Here is a 20,872-nt window from a genome sequence, read left to right on the forward strand (position 1 = left end):
TGATTCTTTAGAATGTTAGTTTTACATACCTCACATTTCAGGAATATTATTGATTTGGTCTTGGATGGTTGCTGCTGTAAGAAAGAAAAGGCATTTTGGGGGGTAGACTTACCAGTATTTAGTAAAAAGAAGTTGATGATTAAGAGAATGGAAGAAAAAAAATCCTATTGCTTGAGTTATCCACATTTGGTGCCAAAAATGGATCTTTTAGTGTTCTTTGTCTAGCTTCCAACTTTACCTTTCATTTTTGCACTTTGATGCAAAAGTAAGGGCTTAATCTCAAAGCCCTCTGGTGATCATCCAGGAATTGGTTCATTTGTGACCAAGGTACCTTTAGGATCTAAATATAGCGATTATATCAGCTTTTAAAAAGAGCAGGCACATAATTGAAGTTTTTCTTTTTCTTTTTTTTAAACTTATTTATTTATTTTTGGCTGTGTTGGGTTTTCATTGCTGCGTGCGGGCTTTCAGTGAGTGGGGGCTACTCTTCGTTGTTGTGCGTGTGTGGGCTTCTCATTGCGGTAGCTTCTCTTGTTGCAGAGCACGGGCTCTTAGGTGCACGGGCTTCAGTAGTTGTGGCGCACAGGCTTAGTTGCTCCGTGGCACGTGGGATCTTCCCGGACCAGGGATCGAACCTGTGTCCCCTACATTGGCAGGCAGATTCTCATCCACTGTGCCACCAGGAAAGCCCCTTAATTGAAGTTTTTGTGTTCTTATAGTTTCTATTTTAAACATTTGTTTTCCTTACTGGGTTACAGTTCTCTTTTCTAGTGCAAACTTTTAGACTTACTTAGATGGAACTCCAGTTGATCTGAGTGATAGAAATCGATCTAACTTAAATGGTGGACTTAAAATAGCTACTGTTGCTACTTTCTCTGGCCTAAATGGCAACTGAAAACTTTATCATAAAGTTGGAAATAATATAAAAATAGGGGGGTATTTTGATATTGCATTTTAATGAAATGAGCAACAAACTCTTAAAGACAATCTTTCTAAATAGCACTAGAATCAGTACTCTAAGACATAACGTTTTTATTTTATTTTATTTTTTAAGACAATGGTTTTAAAAGGAGCAGCTTAATCGTGCTGTTCTAATAAATAAGAGTGTTACTTGTGTATTTACATGGGTTCAAGATTGCAGTAGTAGTCTGGGTGGAACAAGTAAGTGCTTACAAGAAATAATGGCTGCTATTTATTGGATAATTGTGTACCTGGCCCTCGAAACAATCTTGAGAGATAGGTATTGTTATTCCTATTTTACAGGTGAGGAAACTGAAGTTCAGTGAGGGCAAGTAACTGGCAGAGCCAGGATTTCAACCCAGTTTTAAAAATCTGTGTTTTTAACTTTTATGCTATATTGAAATTTTGTGTTGTCCTCCCAGTTCCAGTTTTTGATGCTCATTTTACACTGAAGAGTTGGTTTAGCTTTGGCATTTAATTTAAGTAATAAAAATGAGAATGTTTCTTTGTTTTTAGCTAGAGGTAGGACTTCCTATGACTTTAGACTTAAATATTGACTTCTTAATTTCAACTTTGCATAGGAATAAGTTCATCAAAAATGTATATCAACCCTGAATAAGGTAAATCTCTAAGTAGTGGAAAACAATATGTTTTGAATAAGCATCTTTAGAAAGCAAAAAATGAACCAAACTATTATTATAAATCATTATAATGAGTTTTTGTGAATGACCCTTGTTATCATAGATCTTTTATTTAAATTATTTATTTTTGGCTATGTTGGGTCTTCGTTTCTGTTTGAGGGCTTTCTCTAGTTGTGGCAAGCGGGGGCCACTCTTCATCGCGGTGCGCGGGCCTCTCACTGTTGTGGCCTCTCTTGTTGCGGAGCACAAGCTCCAGATGCGCAGGCTCAGTAGTTGTGGCTCATGGGCCTAGTTGCTCCGTGGCATGTGGGATCTTCCCAGACCAGGGCTCGAACCCGTGTCCCCTGCATTGGCAGGCAGATTCTCAACCACTGCGCCAAGGGAAGCCCCTTTCATTTAAATTATTTTTTCTTTTCCCCTCTTTAGCATTTATAGATGGATTTTTTTTTGACTAGTTACCCTTAAGGCAAGAGTGCTTCTATATTCATATTTTGCTTTACTCAGGTTTTAGTTTTTGTGATAAATAATATTTATTATGTAAGATAATTCTGGCCATTTTCACATAATTGAAAGTTAAAATATTTTGTGTTTCAAGGGAAGCAGTAGTCTTTCAATTTAGTTTTGAAATTTTTTAATATAATTACTTATATAATGTCAGTATAGTCTGTGTGACATTTCTGTAGTTTTCCTGTGTTGAAAACTAGGATAGAAAAAAATGTACTAAATAATTGCCTTTTAAATCTTTCTTCTTATTTTTGGCCGCACTGTGCAGCTTGCAGGATCGTAGTTCCCTAACCAGGGATTAAACCAGGCCACCGCAGTGGAAGCGCCGAGTCCTGACAACTGGACCTCCAGGGAATTCCCCTTTAAAATCTCTTAGATTTTAAATAACAAGTTTTTCAGTTTGGAGAAAACTAAATTTTCTTTTGTCGTTGGCAGTGGGATTAAATGTCTGATAAGTTGAAAACTCCAGTGGTACATGCATCCCCTCTACTGATTCCCTTTCCCACACTAATCCTCTGCAGATGCCAAGTCCAAGTCCATTCACTCATCAAGCCTTCCTTGAATTTGGTGTTCCAGATGAAGGAGAGACAACCCCTGTCCTCAAGATGTTCATATTTAATAGGGAAGACAGACATTTAGTAGTTTATGTAGTATCAATAAGGGAGTAAAGTTGTTGAGAGGTGAGGTTATATCTGATATGAGTGAGAGTGATATGAATAGCATTCTAAGCAAGGGAGCTGCATGACCAAGTGGTAAAATAACAACCTGATTGGTGGAATTAAGCCTCCTGGGGTTGCTTGCTTGTTAAGTGGCAAGAGATGAGATCTTAAAAATCTTTAAGGAGATTGGATATTATCCTCTAGAGTATTTTCTAAAATTAGGTTTCTAACCGAGCTCTTAAAATTCGGTCCTAAGAGCAAAAAGTTCAGAAAACATTTGAGTGCCTACTTTTTACCTTGTTCTGTACCAGAAATGTGGATATAAGACATGATTGTTACTTTCAAGAAGCTTAGATTAGTGAAGAAAACAAATGGTACAGTGGTACATGTTAAGATGTATGGTGTGCAAAAGGATAGTTGACCATTTACAATTGAAAAAGTCATCTTTTTCATTAAACTTTGATAATTTTATTTAATTTTATAGAGCAGCTTTTTAGATCTGTCAAGCAACGTAGGTCATCAGTTCCAACAGATGAGGAACTGAGGCCCAGAGAAGTAAGTGATTTGCTTGAAATTCTAGAACCCAGGATTCCTACTAACAGATTCTTTATCTTGTACTATATAATTCCTTTTTGGAGTGTTTCTAGTGATAGACTAAGGAAGTAACTATATCATTAGTAAACTGTTAGGAAGTTCTTTATATTGAACCCACACTTAATCTGATCACCAAAGCTAACATGTTTTCCCTTTTGCAGGTTAAAAATCCCAGTTTATTCAGTAGTTCTTCATATGATCCTTTGCCATATGGTTACCCTCCTTTATATAGTCTCGTAGGATGTATCTATTGATATCAGAAATTGATACCGGAAATTGTACCAGTATTTTAGCTGCAATTCCACCAGCTAACCTAAAATTATTATGCCTGCAATTTCAGAACCTGTACATAATTGTTAGAGATAAAGATTTAAAACTCCCTCTTCTGGATCCTTTCTCCCTAGTTCCGTGTCCCATTTTCCTTGATCCTAAGTAATGCAGAAAATGGTCATCTTTGCACTGTGTTCATAATACTGTTTTTCATGGCATCTGTCATTAAAAATCCCTATTTCCTGGAACATGATAAGCATTTGGTTACTAGCGGCCCCCAAATAGGGTTTTTTTTTAAGAAAAAATATTTTTATTTTATTCTTTTTTTTTAAATTGTGGTAAAATAACATATTTACCATTTTAACCATTTTTAAATGTACAGTTCAGTAGCGTTAAATACATTCACATTTTTGGGCACTCAATTTCCAGAACTCTTCCTCTTGCAAAACTGAAACTGTACATACCATTGACTCCCCATCCTCTACTACCCCACCCCTGGCAACCACCATTTTTCTTCCTATCTCTATGAATTTGATTAGGTAACTCATGTAAGTGGAACTAATAGCAATATTTTTGAAATTAACTTTACTAATAGAATGGTATCTTTAATACATAAACTCAGTTTCTTATAACAAAATATAGTTACAACGTATTTTATAGTTTTGCATCTTGACTCATTGAGGCAGTAAAGTCAGAAGATAATTCATTGTTGGTAGACTAAAGAAAAACAGAATACAAAATTCCTTAAGAGCCTTTCTTTTTTCTTTCTTTCTTTCTCTTAAATCAAGGATGTGGCTATACCTTCCTCCACATCTAAGCCCCAAACATGTGTTCAGAATTCACCCCACCCTATCATTTTTTGCATATTATATAGAAGTTCTGCCTGCACTTGAATTCTGACTCTCCTGTTCTTGCATTTAAATGGTGTCTTAATCTATAAAACCAGGAATAGTCCTCGACTTAGGTTTAAGTGTAGTTAGTGGCATGTTTCCCTTATAGTTCTTTCGGTTCACTTGTTCAGTTTCCATTTAGTTACAGTACATCTAAGGCTCTTTTAAGTTCCAGGCTGTTTGGATACTAACATGGAAGCTCTTATATCTCTCTAAGAGAGGAATTTTAAACTTTTAAGTTTAGAATATGAAGTAGGAAAATGGAAATCAAATTTGTTTGAGATATTAAAGATGCCTTACCTAGTAAGAAGTACTTAAAAATCACTGAGTCAAAAAAAAATCACTCAGTCAAGTAAATACATAAATTTGTATCTTTAATAAATGCTCTTTAGGGAGTTCCATGTAGCCTAGTAGTTAGGATTCCAGGTTTTTCACTGCTGTGGCCCGGGTTCAATCCCTGGTCAGGGAACTAAGATCCTGCAAGCTGCGCGGCATGGCCAGAAAAAAAAAAAAAAGGTCTTTAATAACGAGCATCTTTTGAATGAATCCATTTTTTTCCATCCCTTCCTATATAAGGCTTAACTTACCATCACCATAGTGACGGTAAGTTAATTAAATATAATTAACTATTATAATTAAAAGTCACTTTGCCGTGAAAAAAACTCAGTACTAACCTTATTTATCAGGTGTACACGTGTGTATATCAGTAAGAATAAAGTAACATTTACAGTTTTGGTTTGTGTGCATATGATACCATCTCTGTATAATGAATATTTATGGTAGTTTGGCTTATTTTGCTGTTTTATGTACTTGTGGGAGGTGGGAGGTTGTTTTGTAGGAAAGGATAGTATTTGGGCTATGCCTCAGATGAGCAATATGAGAATTGTCATTTGAAATACTTTGGGTTTAAGCTATACTTTCCTGTAACAAAATGTGACATTTTTTTGGCTGAGTTAGGGGCTTGTTGAAAAATAAATTTCAGAGAGCTAGTTCTAATTCTGTTTGTGAAGTAGAAATGTGGGTTCTGATATCTTAGAAAAGTCCTACATTTTTGTGATCTTAATTAGAGTCTCTTCTTTCTACAGAAATAGGAAGGTCGTTGATTATTCACAATTTCAGGAATCTGATGATGCTGGTAAGTTTTGTGATTTCAATAAGTTGTAAATTCGACTGACTAGTGGAAGAATACCCAGTTTGTGTACATTCTTATTATTCTTTTGAAATAGGTTTCATTTTTTATTTTTAGACTGTTGGTGTATATAAATTATGTCAATCTGTGTCACTCAAAACAAACGTTGAACTTGCGTGGATTTTAACTTTTCCTTAGTAAATCATTGAAAATAAACACTTGAATAATTTTTTTCTTATCTGGTTTTGGAGTCCAAAGTTTAAATGTGCGATAATTCTGATGCAGTGTTTATTAGTTTAATATATCTCCTGCTATAATCACGGTAAAACTCATACATTTTAATAGGGAGTGTGTAAATTTTTTGCATAATAAAGGACGATGAGAGTATTTTGTGAAATACCTTTGATTTGTGAACTAACTCAGAGTGAGTAGTGCATCTTAAATTGTAGCCATAAAAGGTCTTTTTAGAGTATGTCCTTACTCTCATTTTCCAGATGTGTTTACTATTCTTTTTCCTTTATTTTTTTAAAATCTAATTTTACTTTATAAACGTAATATTATGTACCTTGGGAAAACCTAGAAAATGCAGCAATGTATAAAGAAGAATAAAAACATAATCCACCCTCCCAGAGGTAATACTAATATTTATTAAATGCTTACTAAATGTTTGCACATACTCATTTAATCCTTAGATCATTCCTGTTAAAATGGGATTATACTATTTTTATTTCCATTTTACAGATAAGGAAACTGAGGCAGAAATATTATTCAAAGTCCTTTAGCCAACAGATGGCCATTTTAACTTTTTTGTCCTTTTTTTCCTTTTAAAAATATAGTTGACATCTTACTATAGAATTTTGAGTTCTGTGCCCCTCCCACCCCACCCCTACTTATCTTTCTTGTGTTACTAAAAGTTTACGTTGGTTAATGGTTGTATGGTATTCCATAATTTATAATTATCCAACCATTTAATAATTGCTGAAGCTTCCGACTATTCTAGATACTCACGATTATATATGATGGTGTAGTAAATAGTTTTGGAGTAGTCACTTTTTAAGGTTTTATAGGACTTTTTAAATTGGAGGTATTTTCCTCAAGTGCCAGAGTGTGCTATATATAATAGTTTAGTTTAAAAGTAATTTACTTGATAACAGTAATTGTGTTAGGATTGTAGAATTGTGGGTTCTTTACAGTCTAAAATGCTTGTAATATAACCAAATTACTATAATAGTTTCCAAATAAATATGAAGATGTGGAAACATGTAAAAGTCTTTAACAAATTAAAAGGCTAGAATATAAAGTAAGATATTTGACTGTGGGTATATTAAAATATACACATGAGGACTAGAGAGTAATACGCAAAAATGGAAATGATTGAGTTAAGGTGGAACTGGAGTAGAAAAGATTTTTTTTTTAATGAAAGAAAATTATTTAGGAAATTCTGCCCTCTCACCTTTTAAATAGCATGAGAGAATTATCAGTAAATAGAGTGGTAATTTTGACATGTAAAAATCATAATATAGTTCATTGAATTTGAAAAATACTTTGTTTAGATGAAGATTATGGAAGAGATTCGGGCCCTCCAGCTAAGAAAATTCGATCATCTCCCCGAGAAGCTAAAAATAAGAGGCGATCTGGAAAGAATTCACAGGAAGATAGGTAAGAGGCATAAGTCTGATTCTTCTTACACTGTCACCACTCAGATGAGGATAGTGTCTGGTCTCTAAATTGGTAGAATCTTCAGTTACTTTGGGAAAGTGCTTATTGTTCACTTAATGTTGTTTTGCATGTTTCATGTTAGACAGTGCTTTTGAGTCTAGAGGTTAGCCTCTTTAAGGTCATGGAATCCAAGGTGAGCTGCAAGTATGCCAGAATGACTTTGGTGCTACTTCAAACCTCTGAACACAGGCAGAAAGATTGTTTAAGTATATAATTTGTTGCCCAAGGTTAGTATTGGCATTTTCATTGTAGAAATGGCAAAGAATAAGTGGCCTTTCCTATTCAGTCACAAATCATTGGCAGAATCATAACTAAAGCTTATAGAATGTTGCATTGCCTGCCGGGTTTTACTATCTATAGTCAATTCTACTTTGTTTAAATAATTTAATCATTTTGGGCTGTTTCCTTTCCCTTAGTTTTATAAACGAATTCAGATGAGTTGTATTTTTAACTGTAATTGCCTCATGAGACGAGGGTATTGTAGCTTTCATCTCTGCTCTTACAGCTATACACATGGATTCACTCTCGTACTCAGTGTAGCATAACTTTAAGACCTCCTTGATGGTGGTGGTGGTGATGATGATAGTTACCGTTTATGATTATTATGTGCCAGTATCTATTATATGCTAATTTATATTCATTATCATTTAATTCTCACAAAACCTTTATTAGGGTAAGTAATATTAACTTAGAGGGGTCAGTGATTTATCCAAGGACCAGCAAATAGACCAGTAGGTTTTGAAACCATGTCTGTTGGACTCCAAAGTCCATTTTTTTAACCATTAGGCTATACCACTTCCAAACAATACTATTAAGTATGAGCAGTTCAAAGAAATGAAATAATAATTCTCACTAGTTCTTCTAAGTTATTTACTTTTGAGCACTAAAACCACTATAATTCCTAGGCAGAAATCTTTCCATTCTGAATTCACAGAACGCTAAGTTTGTAAAAATAATACTAATTAATAAATGTACCTAAGTATTTTCTGTTTGCTTGAATCGCTAACATCTAGTATTTTCTTTCCTGGAGAATTTCAGAAATCTGGAGAAATTTTGAGGAAAAATAAGACAAAATTATACTGTAGGGAGACACATTTTTCATAGTTTCATAATATATCTCTCTAATCCAGTTTTATATAGCAGCCCAACTTAGAACTATCTTTCATTATATTTATTTTATTTCTCCTAGGAATGAGCATCTTCATGGCCTCTTGTAATGTCTCATCAATATAATTGATATCTAGCCTAAATTTTTCCTTGTTGCAGTCATCTGGCTTTATTACTCTCTGCTAAGTGTCCAGGAATGGTTGAAATAAATATAGCTTTTGTTGCCATTTGTATTAAGTGCCTTGTACGTTTATTCCCTTAGACCAATATTATGTTGCTTTTTGTGTTGGTCTCTACTTAAACGTTTAGCTTTTACTTGACTTCACTGTAATGGTGCTCAAGGATTAATGGTCTCTATAAACTCAATAATAAAAGAACTAGAGGAAATGATACCGTTCTTCATCATTGTAATAGACTTGTGAATTAAATGCTTACTTTGCATAAGATATTTATATAGAACAGTCATAGGTTTCAGAATTATAGTATATTTGGATCAGATTACTTAGTAAAGAAATGTGTTCGGTTTTTCTTTTTGCTTAGGAATCTTGGGTTCAATAGGTGGTCATTTGAGTGTGGTCTAAATTACAGGAATACCAAAAGAGATTTACAGGATCTGCTGTTTGAGAAAAGAAAGCTATCAACTTTTATGTGACTTTCTTTTTTTGTTTGTCAGGATTTCTCATGGAATCATAAAATTTTAGCGCTGAAGAGTACAAGTGATTTGCCTAAGATCATACAACTAAATAATTCATGACAAAGACAGAACTCTAGAACCCAGATTTCCAATTTAAGATTTGTGAAGATATAAAATGTGCATCTTTGTGACCTAAAAAGTTATTTTATAAAACTTTTCATTGAAGCTCGTTAACTTCTTATTTTACTCTGCAGTGACCTTTAGCTAGCTTTTATTTTCTCCATGATACAAGGCAGGCCTATGTGTTGAGGTTTCTGATGTATAGAAATATTGGATCCTAAATATTAATATTAGGAGGTAATTAATTGATTTGTTTTCATTTTGTTTTAGATAATTTTTTTAGGCATATTGTAATTTATATAACTAAACTCCAGTTTCCTTTAATAATTATAAAGGTGTTTTCTACATCTATATTTGGGGCTATCCATTTACTTGCCTACTTTACCACCATTGATACATTATATAATTTATTTTCAGTATATTCATACTTTGCCTCTGACAACAAAAAATTTTTCTTAGTAAATGTTCTCCTGAACCAGGTCTTATCCATAGGTGAAAAGTTTTTAGCCTGTGTTGAGATACCTTCTTTTTTTCCTTTGGGTCTTCAGAGGGAGCAGTGTTTTCTAAACGTAGATAAAATTGTTCTTAATCACCAGCATTCCTATGAAGTAGGGAAATAATGCAAGCAAGCAGTTCCACTCCTCAGCATCTGTTTGAATATTTTATGTATAAAAGAGGTTTTCTTCGGCGTTCTTCTCCAGTCAGATACCAGAGATTTACGTTCACTTGGATTTTGATCTAAGATTTTTAATCTTTTCCCCCTTCCGCTTACAGTGAGGACTCAGAAGAAAAAGATGTGAAGACCAAGAAGGATGATTCTCACTCAGCAGGTAGTAAAGAATTTTTAATGTAATAGGTGTAATTCTATTTATATATTTATTTATTGGGCATTTTAATAAGTGGTTTTATTATAATGCCAGGCTCTGTGGTAAATGCTGCATTACAAACATTATGTGTTTTCATCTTCAAAGAGCTCACAGTGGTTCTCAATCCTGGTGGCTTATTGCAGTTTCCTATGAAGGAGGTTTGTTTTGTTTTATTTTGTTTGTAGGTTTTGTTTTTAGTTTTTTTTTTTGCGGTATGCGGGCCTCTCACTGCTGTGGCCTCTCCCGTTGCGGAGCACAGGCTCAGCGGCCTAGCCGCTCTGCGGCATGTGGGATCTTCCCGGACCGGGGCACGAACCCGTGTCCCCGCATCGGCAGGCGGACTCTCAACCACTGTGCCACCAGGGAAGCCCTGTTTGTAGGTTTCAAAAAAAAAAAAATTTTTTTTATTTATTTGGCTGCGCCAGGTCTTAGTTGTATTGCCGCGTGCAGGATCTTCATTGCAGCGTGTGGGATCTAGTTCCCTGACTAGGGATCAAACCCGGGCCCCCTGGATTGGGAGTGCAGAGTCTTAAGCGCTGGACCACCAGGGAAGTCCCTATGAAGGTTTCTTTGTTTTTTTTGGTTTTTCTAATTTATTTATTTATTTATTTTTGGCTGCATTGGGCCTTCATTGCTGCACGCGGGCTTTCTCTAGTTGTGGCGAGCGGGGGCATCTCTTCGCTGCCGAGTGCGGGCTTCTCACTGCGGTGGCTTCTCCTGTTGCGGAGCACAGGCTGTAGGCGCGCAAGCCTCAGTAGTTGTGGCACACAGGCTCAGTAGTTGTGGCACACCGGCTTAGTTGCTCCGTGGCGTGTGGGATTTTCCCGGACCAGGGCTTGAACCCGTGTCCCCTGCATTGGCAGGCGGATTCTTAACCACTGCGCCACCAGGGAAGTCTGATATGAAAGTTTTTATAATGTACTTAATATCCATCCCATCCCAGGACTTCTCATTCAGTAAGGTCTAGGTGGGATGTTGGGGCTTTGTTTTGTATAAGTATTTACAGATTATTCTCATGCATAGTCAAAATTGAAAACCATTTACATGAACAAATAAAAGATATCAAACTAAATAGAATAATAAGAATAAGGGGGAGTGATGACTCCAGGTTGGAAAGCAAACAACGATTAGTTTCAATCTGACTCTTTTTAGCTGGGAAGTAGACCTTTGAAACAGTAGCCACAGAGAAAGTTTTTTTATAAGAATTCTAAATTAAAAGAATTAATGAGGGGCTTCTCTGATGGCGCAGTGGTTGGGAGTCCGCCTGCCAATGCAGGGGACACAGGTTCGTGCCCCAGTCCGGGAAGATCCCACATACCGCGGAGCGGCTGGGCCCGTGAGCCATGGCTGCTGAGCCTGTGCGTCTAGAGCCTGTGCTCCGCAACGGGAGAGGCCACAACAGTGAGAGGCCTGCGTGCCGCAAAAAAAAAAAAGAATTAATGAGGAACTGACTAAATTAAATGTTAAATCCTGATTACTCATTGGTATTTATTTTTTAAAATGTAACTCTTAAAAGAATTGAGAGTTTATCCCATCTTGCTCCCAACCATTTTAGTTGTGGTCTATATTCCCCTGCTTTTGCCTTCCTGGATCCCCCTTTAAATGAGACTGCTGGGCTTCCCTGGTGGCGCAGTGCTTGAGAACCTGCCTGCTGATGCAGGGGACACGGGTTCGAGCCCTCGTCTGGGAAGATCCCACATGCCGCAGAGTGGCTAGGCCCGTGAGCCACAACTACTGAGCCTGCGTGTCTGGAGCCTATGCTCCGCAACAAGAGAGGCCGCGACAGTGAGAGGCCCGCGCACCGTGATGAAGAGTGGCCCCCGCTTGCCACAACTGGAGAAAGCCCTCGCACAGAAATGGGGACCCAACACAGCCAAAAATAAATAAATAAACAAACCAATGAACCGACATTTTTAAAAAAAAAAATGAGACTGCTATTTAGCTAATATGTAGAGAGGGTAGACAGAGTTCCACTGGATTCACTCCACTGAGCTATTTTGCGTTCGTTTTTTTCTCAAGTCTGCTAATTGTCTGAAAATAAATTATATTAACCTTTTGCACTAGTGCTGTTGTGATAATGTAACGTACACTTTTATTCATCTGCCTTGTGAATCCTAATTTGAATCTCTTACATTTGTAAGCATTTGAGCAATTCAAGATGAATAACTCTGTACTAGTGTTAAGCTACTGTGAGGTGCGTTTAGTTTTGATTCTACCAAAGTCAGTTCCGTTCCGTGTGTCTATTTGTCTTCAGGTGAGGTTTTGGGTAGTGAAAGTGATGACTTGAACACTGACCATGGCAAAGCTTATAAGACTCGAGTGTTTCTGGAAGAGTAACAGCTAAACCTTAACAGAATAAGGGAGCCTCAGAGTCCAGGAGAAGGGCTGTAGGTAGAGACTAATAAAAATATAACTTGGTCTAGAGCCAGTAGGCTGGCATCCTGTTGTTTAACCAGATTTATGCACAACCACAACTGTGTGTTGAAAAGAACTTTTAATTAATAAACTATAGTATATGAAAGTAATTTTTTTATAAAATTGTATTGAGATCTAATTGATTTTAATATGTGTTTTAAAGATTTCCCTCAATCTCCTCTAAACTGAAATGGCCACACCTCATTCATTGAAAAGGGATAGTAGTTTGGCATTATTTTAGATTCTGTATGTTTTATATCTTAGAATAAATATCATTGGAAGACAATCTTCCCCTGTTCTACTATTTAAAAATATTTTTCTAACTAGTTTCTAAAAACTGTGTAGATAGGTTTGAATGTGATTGCGAATTTCAGGGCAAAGCAATGATACAAGTTTAAAGTATGTTATAGGAAACATGTGCTCACACCTTAATTCAGCTTTATTATTACTTAGAACTACATGCCTAGGTTATTTCATATGTGCTAGTGGGTGCACAGTCTTATTCAAGCTCATTCTTTGAATTTTAGCTCTTTTGTGTATTTTGTAGAAATTTTTAGGGATAAAATTTACCCTTTTTTAATGAAATAAAGCTGCAGGTTATATCTCATGTCGGCTTTTCTAGTCAGCTGTCAAACCCATAACTCTTTGATCATTGCATTATTACTTGGATATTGCAGAGGACAGTGAAGATGAAAAAGAAGATCATAAAAATGTGCGCCAGCAACGGCAGGCAGCCTCTAAAGCAGCCTCTAAACAGAGGGAGATGCTCATGGAAGATGTGGGCAGTGAAGAAGAACAAGAAGAAGAGGATGAGGTGCCATTCCAGGAGAGTACGTAAAGCTGCCTTGTTACTTTGGTCATGGTTGTAGTTTGTGACCTCGATTACTTCCACATTTTTGTGGATGCTCAGTGTTAAAATCAGTTGCTTAAATTAGATACTAACTATTAAAAGAGATGACTGTTTTGATATCTGTGTATATTTTAAAAGGTTCAGAGATTCTCATAATCGTTATGTCCATCATTTCTAGTCAGATACTGAGTGAACAGTTGTTAGACTAACAGTTACATGGCGGGTGTTGTGATTAAGATTTGTATTTTGGCTTGGTGGAGAAGGGTGTAGACCTCTCCTTGCAAAAAAAGGTGTTAACTAAATTTAGATGTTTCACAGGTTACTCAGATTAATTAATTACATGTATATCTGCTTTGTATGTAGTTTTCTTACTTCATTTGTTTATACTTGGGCCAAACACACCAAATCAGTTGTTTCATTTCCCTGGTCTCATCAGGACTATATAGGAGTGATGGAACTACCAAAAGTTACTTGATGGCTTCAGTTTTTATCCAGATTAAGTCTTATCTTTTCCTGTTTTCAACGTACTCTTCAAACAAGCCAGTCATGTAACCCTCATGGTGCGTGCTAAACCATTTTACAGGTGGGGCCAGTGACAGCTCCAACCAGATTGGTAGTATCTGCAAATAGAATCCAAGAGTGTTTGACTTCCAAATCCATTCTCCATTCTTAGCACTCTCTCCCTTTGTTCACTTGGAAGGCTGTATACATTAAGTTGGACGTTGAAATTCTTCTTTCCTCTCAGAAGATTCCGGCAGTGATGAGGATTTCCTAATGGAAGACGATGATGATAGTGACTATGGCAGTTCAAAAAAGAAAAACAAAAAGATGGTTAAGAAGTCCAAACCTGAGAGAAAAGAAAAGAAAATGCCCAAACCCAGGCTAAAGGCCACAGGTGAGCTCTGCAGAAGTCAGATTAAATTACTGCTTTGAAAAATGTGAAGAACCAATAAACCTCTACAGAAGTTCTTCATTAGGGCTTGGCATTGGCCACGTACTTAACAAAAGTAAAAGGATCCTGTGTTCTATACCTGGAAGTATCACTTATTTATTAATTAGGACTCCAGCCCCTCTGAAATTCTGGTGGCTTAGCCCTGTTCTTCAACTACTGCCATACGAGAGGCAAGATTTGGGAATGACCTATTAGTGTCAGGTACAGTGGTAGAAACACCCCACCAGCATAGCTGTTACTGCCCTTTTCCCCCACTGATATCACAATCCCAGCAGCTAGTAAAGACTTGAAATTGTGAAAATACACACCTACAGTAATACATTTAAGTTCTGTGTTCTGTTTCCTACACCATCCTCTGTGCTAGCAAAATAAAACCACACTTGACAGCAAAGATTCATTTTCTTAGGCCCTTGTGGTTCCTACCAGGTATTCTCCTATTTGAAGCTAGTTTGTGATTAAATCAGAAAGCTGGATTTGCTTTTTCTTTATTCTAGCAAATAGAACTTTTACTCATCATGTCTTACTGTTAGTAATGATGGAACTGTTAAAAGTTATTTGATGGCTTTAGTTTCTATTCAGGTTAAGTTGCATCCCCTCTTCTTCACCCAAGTTTTAAACATAAACAATTTTTAGTTTCACAAGCCGCTAAGGATGATGTGCAGTTTCTATAGCATCCTGTTTCTCTATTGTAAACATTACTGCTAACATAACATTACAGTGTTGGTTAAAAGGGTTGGGAAACCTGTACCCACCTTCATTTTTAGTAAGTTAGGGTGTTGTCTTTATAGATTTTTTTTCTTACAGATTATTTTCTTTAGTAGCTGATTTTGTTAAAGATGCTTTCTTCCCTTCCCCAAATTGGTATTTTTCTTCTTTCAGTGACGCCAAGCCCTGTGAAAGGCAAAGGGAAAGTGGGTCGCCCCACAGCTTCAAAGGCATCAAAGGAAAAGACTCCTTCTCCCAAAGAAGAAGACGAGGAACCAGAAAGCCCTCCTGAAAAGAAAACATCTGCAAGCCCTCCACCTGAGAAATCTGGGGATGAAGGGTCTGAAGATGAAGCCCAGTCTGGGGAGGATTAAAAGTGATGATGGTTTGGGGAGAGATTTTATTTAAAAAAAAGAGAAAAAAAAGAGAAAAAAGAAAAAAAGAGGGAAAAAAAAAGAAAACCTACTTAAGATAGAATATGGTTTTGGCTATGGCTTGACTCATGGGCTTTCAATGCTTTTTTTTTTTCCTTTTGTTGAAAATAACATTTTCTTTTTCTTTCCTTTTTTTTTTTTTTTTTTAAGAAAACCATTGTATGTTTAATTTACCTTTTTTGTCTATGGGTCTCTTTGTCACGACCCCCTCTTTTCCCTCCCCCTCTTTCCCAATGAAAGCCATGTTAAATTAATCACTGGATTGACTGCTTCATCTTTTTATTTTTAATGGAGGGTATGCCACAGTTGTAAAGCAATAAGATTTGAGGTGAACACTATGGAAATTTTGCTTTTTGCTAAATGGTAGCAAGTTAAACAGTAATCAGAAAACATAGAAGGTTTTAGTTAAAAATGATTGTTTCTCTACCTGAACTTTTTAAGAAAACAGTTGTCATCTAATACAAGTTTATATTCTATATACAAAAATACGGATGTCTAGAAAAATCATGACTTTAAACTTCCACTGATGGGGTAGGTAGGAGATAAAGATGAATTCAGAATTGTTACTAAAAGTATTCATGTTTTTTTATCTTGGGGCAGCACAGGGAATTGAGGTTACCTGACCTTGTTTGAGGGTGTGGGTTATTTTTTTTTTTTAATTTCATCACTTGTTATCTCTAAGAGACTCGGAGCCAGTGATCCTTTATCCTGCTACAGTCTTTAAGGAACTTTAAAAAAAAAAAAAAAAAAGCAAGGGCCGCCAAAACTTAAATCTTTCTTGATTTTCTATTTCATTCTCTAATGGTTCATGTTTTAAAATATATATATGTATCTATTCTGTTTCTTGGATAAAATTTTACCAAGGATCAAAAGAAGAAACCCTAGAATTTAAATGGGGAGATCTATATATCACAGTGGATTTCTTCTCAAACTGACAATGTTTAGGTTTTAAGCAAATAAAGTACCAGTTAATGTGAAACTCAATCACAAAGACTTGACATTTTTGCTTTATGAAAACAGAGAATTGAAATTCTTGTATGCCATAAATGTGCATTCAGATCCCATGAACCATACTCTCTTTTTATCTGGGGATAGAGCGTTTTCCTTTTCATACCCCTGTCTTCCCATTTCTTCGTAGAAACATGGTATGAAGTCATCTCTTGGATTCCTGCTAGGACATAGGACACTACTGCACAGCCCCACCACTAATGTCTACCAGCCCTGCTCTAGGACATGAGTTCTCCTGGCTCTGTTCTTCACTTACATTACATCCTGTGCTTGACGGGAGTGTGTTAAATGCTGCTCCAACACTATTCAGTCAGCAGTTATCTTTTTACTGGTGCCCTTGCTCACTGCTCATGTTGCTTAAAGCAGGAGTTTAAGGGGCTCTGAGGGGCTGGAGAAACCATGTATTCAGGAGGTCTGTGTGTAGTTGATAACAGCCTTGTTACATGCCTTATGAAGGCAGTCACAAGACAGATCTGTAGGTTTGCTCCTCCACATTCTGGTACCATGAGCTAATGGGAACAAGGTTTAGGGGGTCTTAGTGTGCTAATAAGTCGAAAAATTAGTGAAATTTAACCTCTGCCTTTTTATCTAGATTTGCTTCCTCAATATTTACTACGCAGTTTTCTTTTACCTATTGAGTTACAGCATAGTTTTCTCTCATACAACCTGGTTCTTACAGATGTTCATAGAACAAAGGTTATTTAAGGAATATTTTTACTCTGATTTTTAAGACAGTGTAAGGAATATCCTTATTCTGTGATTTTTTTTTTTTTTTTTTTTTAGGAAAGCTCCCAGTGGCAGAGAGTCATTTCACTGTTGCACTGTGCGTGTTAAAGAATGAATTTGGAGATTTTAGTACTCGGCCAAAAATGTAAAACTTGAACATTAAGTAGCAATTGGATTATTATCTTTCATGAAGGTTAACTTTATAGTTGTGAACTTTGTAATGAGGTGTTAAAGATTATTCTATTTGCTATATGGGTTTGTTCAGGTATTTTAACAAGAAGGTTTGTGTTCACGTACTGAGAAAACCTATCAGTGTTTCCACCATGCACTTCTATTTGTAGGGGTTTATAACTTTGAGTCTTACATTCCTAGTAACATTTGTGCTTTCCTTAGATTATATTTCGTGAAGATTGGGGGCAAGTGTCTTTTAAAACTTTAGCCTTGGTATTTTATGTAACACAGTCTCTGTAATATATTAATCTGCACTAACATCTCTGTGATATATGCACATCCTTTAGGGGTAATCACATCTTCTAGGTTATTTGTGTGCGTTTGGTTGGGCTTTTTGTTTGGGATCCCTTTTTTAAAGATTAATTCATGAGATTGAAAAATGTATTATATATTTCTAATAGACTGGACAAAGGATCTGTGTCCCCAAGAAAGACAGGCTCTGAATGACCTTTGTTTTCTCCACTTTTTGCTAATGATTTAAAACACTCTGGTCTTCCCCTCAAATCATGCATGCCAATAGGACAGTTGTGGTGTCTCAACTGGAAACAGGTGCTCAGTAGTCAGGCTTGATAGTGATGTCAGAACAGGTTACAAGCGATAAGCTGATAGCGACTAGCCATTGGCACCACCCTTGACTAAATGCCCTCTTTCTCTAGTGTGCCTATGGTGAGGTGGCAGTAGCATTCACTGTCTTGCAGTGCTCAGGAAGTGGGACATTCACTTTGAACGTGCTTGTTTGTATTATCTCAATTCTCTATGTTAGCTCTGTTAGGTTTACCTCTGGAACATGGATTTCGGCAGCTATGCTAACTGACACTACATTCTAGTTCTTAAGATTCTTTTTTTCAGACCTCCCCAACACACACGCATACGCACACACACACACACACACACCACACACACACCACACACCCCCAGAAATGGGTAGCTTCCATCTTATTAAATCTGTTTGTAGCCTGCTGCTGCTTTTAGCCTTCCCCACCTCAGATTATAATCAATGGAGTGGGCCCAAAAGATACATTTTAATTTCAGTAATGGTATATCTGTCCTGCTTTCTAACACATCTCTCCCTTTCATCTCTCCATGCCCTGTTGAGTCCATGTAGGAAAATTAATGGCTGTGTCCTCCTTTATGGAGGTAGTGAGTGAAAAATCTTTAAATCTGGAAGAATAGTAGTTGATTTCCCATGTTGGAGCTTTGATACTTTTTTTTTTTTCTCACAATAACTGGTTTCCTCCAGGTTCAACCCTCAGTTCAATACTTACTCTTGGTACTGGTTCACATAGCATTTTCTTACAGGTAACTAATCAAGAGTGGAATTTGAGGTTACAATCCAGTAGTTTTTGACATTCTTATGGATATGATCAACTAAACTGAACTTGACACTTTTTTTTTAACGTTTTATTTTTTTTTAATCCATGAACATTCAATAACAAGTGGCTTTTAGAGTAGTGGTTGAGGAAAGGGAATAGTGCTTTTTTCCCTTTCCCTAGGAGATGTTTTGAGAGTGTTAGAAAGGCAGGAGCAACAGGGAAAGCTTTATTAAAGGTCATGTGGCCGTTGTGGCTTTTATGAAGAAAGGGAGTTTTGATTTGAGCAGTTCTTTCTGTGCCTGCATCGCCAGGAGCTATGCTGAGGAGAAGAAACTATCACTTTAGGAGTTTGGAAAGGAAGAAACCTGGCCTGTGGTTTTTATGGCATAGAGACAGATACTTAGAAGGAGTGACGCTTTCTGTCATGGGATAGCTCTTGAGGTTGGAGAGTTGTCCTTTTCTCTGCATGGAGCTGGATTTATTTGAAAAGGGAGTTAGTTTATTTGAATATTGGGATATCAAACTACCCAGAGCCAAATTTCAATGTGCAACTCATTTTCCCTTTTTCTTGAGATAAGCTTGATACAAAATGAGTCTTTTTGAGTCCCAAATCCCTAAATTACACTTTTTTTCAAAGCCTAATTCACAGAATTCACAGTGGTGCTGTGTATTAACCACTATTGGGAAAAATCTTGTAAACCTGCCTGTTGCCATGCCAATGGAGTGACTGAACTGGTGACATCTGTTTGAGCATGCTTTGTGGCTGGTGGAATGCCACCATTGTGCATACACTTTGTACATCAGGGGTGAAGGGAGGGTTTTCTAGATTATGGGGGGAGGGTAAAATTGGGATTTTTTTTGTTGTTCTTTTTTGGTGGGGTGTAGGGGTATAGTACTCAGCTTATGCCCTAAATAACTTGTATAAAAACCCCTGAAGTATTGTGTGGGTGTGTGTGTGAGTGTGTGTTTGTTACATGTCTGGCAGTTAAACCTTTGTCTTCTGGAAATTAGTGAATTCTTCTTTTCCTCCAGAATTATTTGTTACAAGATTTGTAAATAAGAGCTCTACTTAGTTTGTTTACCAAGAACATGTTGCAGCAAACCTACACCTGATTCCCTCAAGGTTGAAGGAAAGACTTAAGACTTGCCAGGTTAAGCAGCAGCCAGGTTCTCAGTAATTGTTCACCTTAATTCATCTTTCAGACTTCATTTTGCCAGCTCTAAAATTCCCAGTCTTCCTTAATTGTAGTCCTTAACCTTTTACGTTCTGAGCAGGAAGGGTAAAAGAGAAAAACCTGCTTAAATGTATTTAATTGTCCCTGGGCTGAGACCAGGGCATCCCTTAATACTGCAGTGTTGCTGGGTACATGTGATCAGACACCGAGGGTTGGGCATTCTTGCAATACCTTAACAGTGCTGAAATCTGCAGCATGGTACTAAGGAAGTTAAAGTTTGAATGTAACCACTTTATTTAAAAAAAAATTTTTTTTAATTTAAATGAAAAGGGGTTGAAGTGAACATGATTTTGTTGACCATGTTCGTGAATTATAGATGCAACATGCATTGGTAGACTTGTGTAATGGTCTTTTGTGATACTTAATTTTTACATATCCCAGTCTCTGTATGTATCTACATAGACAAAGAAAAAAACAAATTCCTGCTTTCTCTTATTGAAGGGTTTCCAGGACTGCGTGTCTGTTCCTGAGCTCTGTTTTAAGTATGTGTATCCTTTGCTTGTATTTTGTATTAAAAAATAAGAAAAAGAACCCTTTATTGTTGAGCATGTTGGCATTGTCCCTTTTATTTTTTTCTCTTTTTGGGACACATGAAGCAAGTTATTCTTTTTCTGTATCTTTTTTTCTTTTGTAAACCTTTTTTTTGTTTTGTTTAAAAATGGCTTTATAAAAGGGCTTTTGTAACCCAGATGCGTGCTCTGTGTACTTCTTGTAATACTCTGAAGCAAATACACTGACTTACTATACAGCTGATCACCTTGGTCTGTCAGCTCCCAGTCCAGCCTGACTTTAGGGGGAACCCACCATCTGAATGAATTCTTTAGAAATTAGCAGTGACCGTCACTGGTGCTGGTAACAAAAGTATGCCTTGTCTTAATTAGTACTTCGGAGTAAGGAATGAAGAGAGGCA

General features: G+C 36.6%; 1 protein-coding gene across 2 annotated transcripts in view; it reads left to right on the plus strand.

Moving 5' to 3' along the window:
• NUCKS1 (nuclear casein kinase and cyclin dependent kinase substrate 1) overlaps positions 1–20,650 on the plus strand; it is a 30,468-nt gene extending 9,818 nt beyond the window's left edge. The window contains exons 2-7 of one of the 2 annotated variants that reach the window (XM_059995990.1): positions 5,604–5,653; positions 7,201–7,306; positions 10,002–10,057; positions 13,186–13,338; positions 14,107–14,253; positions 15,190–20,650. In XM_059995990.1, the coding sequence (XP_059851973.1) occupies positions 5,604–5,653; positions 7,201–7,306; positions 10,002–10,057; positions 13,186–13,338; positions 14,107–14,253; positions 15,190–15,389 (712 nt within the window). In that variant the 3' untranslated portion in view covers positions 15,390–20,650. Of the gene's footprint in view, positions 1–5,603; positions 5,654–7,200; positions 7,307–10,001; positions 10,058–13,185; positions 13,339–14,103; positions 14,254–15,189 lie in introns of both variants that reach the window. The other variant, XM_059995983.1, reaches the window with a different exon arrangement.
• Positions 20,651–20,872: the final 222 nt, after the last annotated feature.

This window comes from Delphinus delphis, chromosome 1 (genome assembly GCF_949987515.2).
Source record: "Delphinus delphis chromosome 1, mDelDel1.2, whole genome shotgun sequence".
NCBI classification, from domain to species: Eukaryota; Metazoa; Chordata; class Mammalia; order Artiodactyla; family Delphinidae; genus Delphinus; species Delphinus delphis.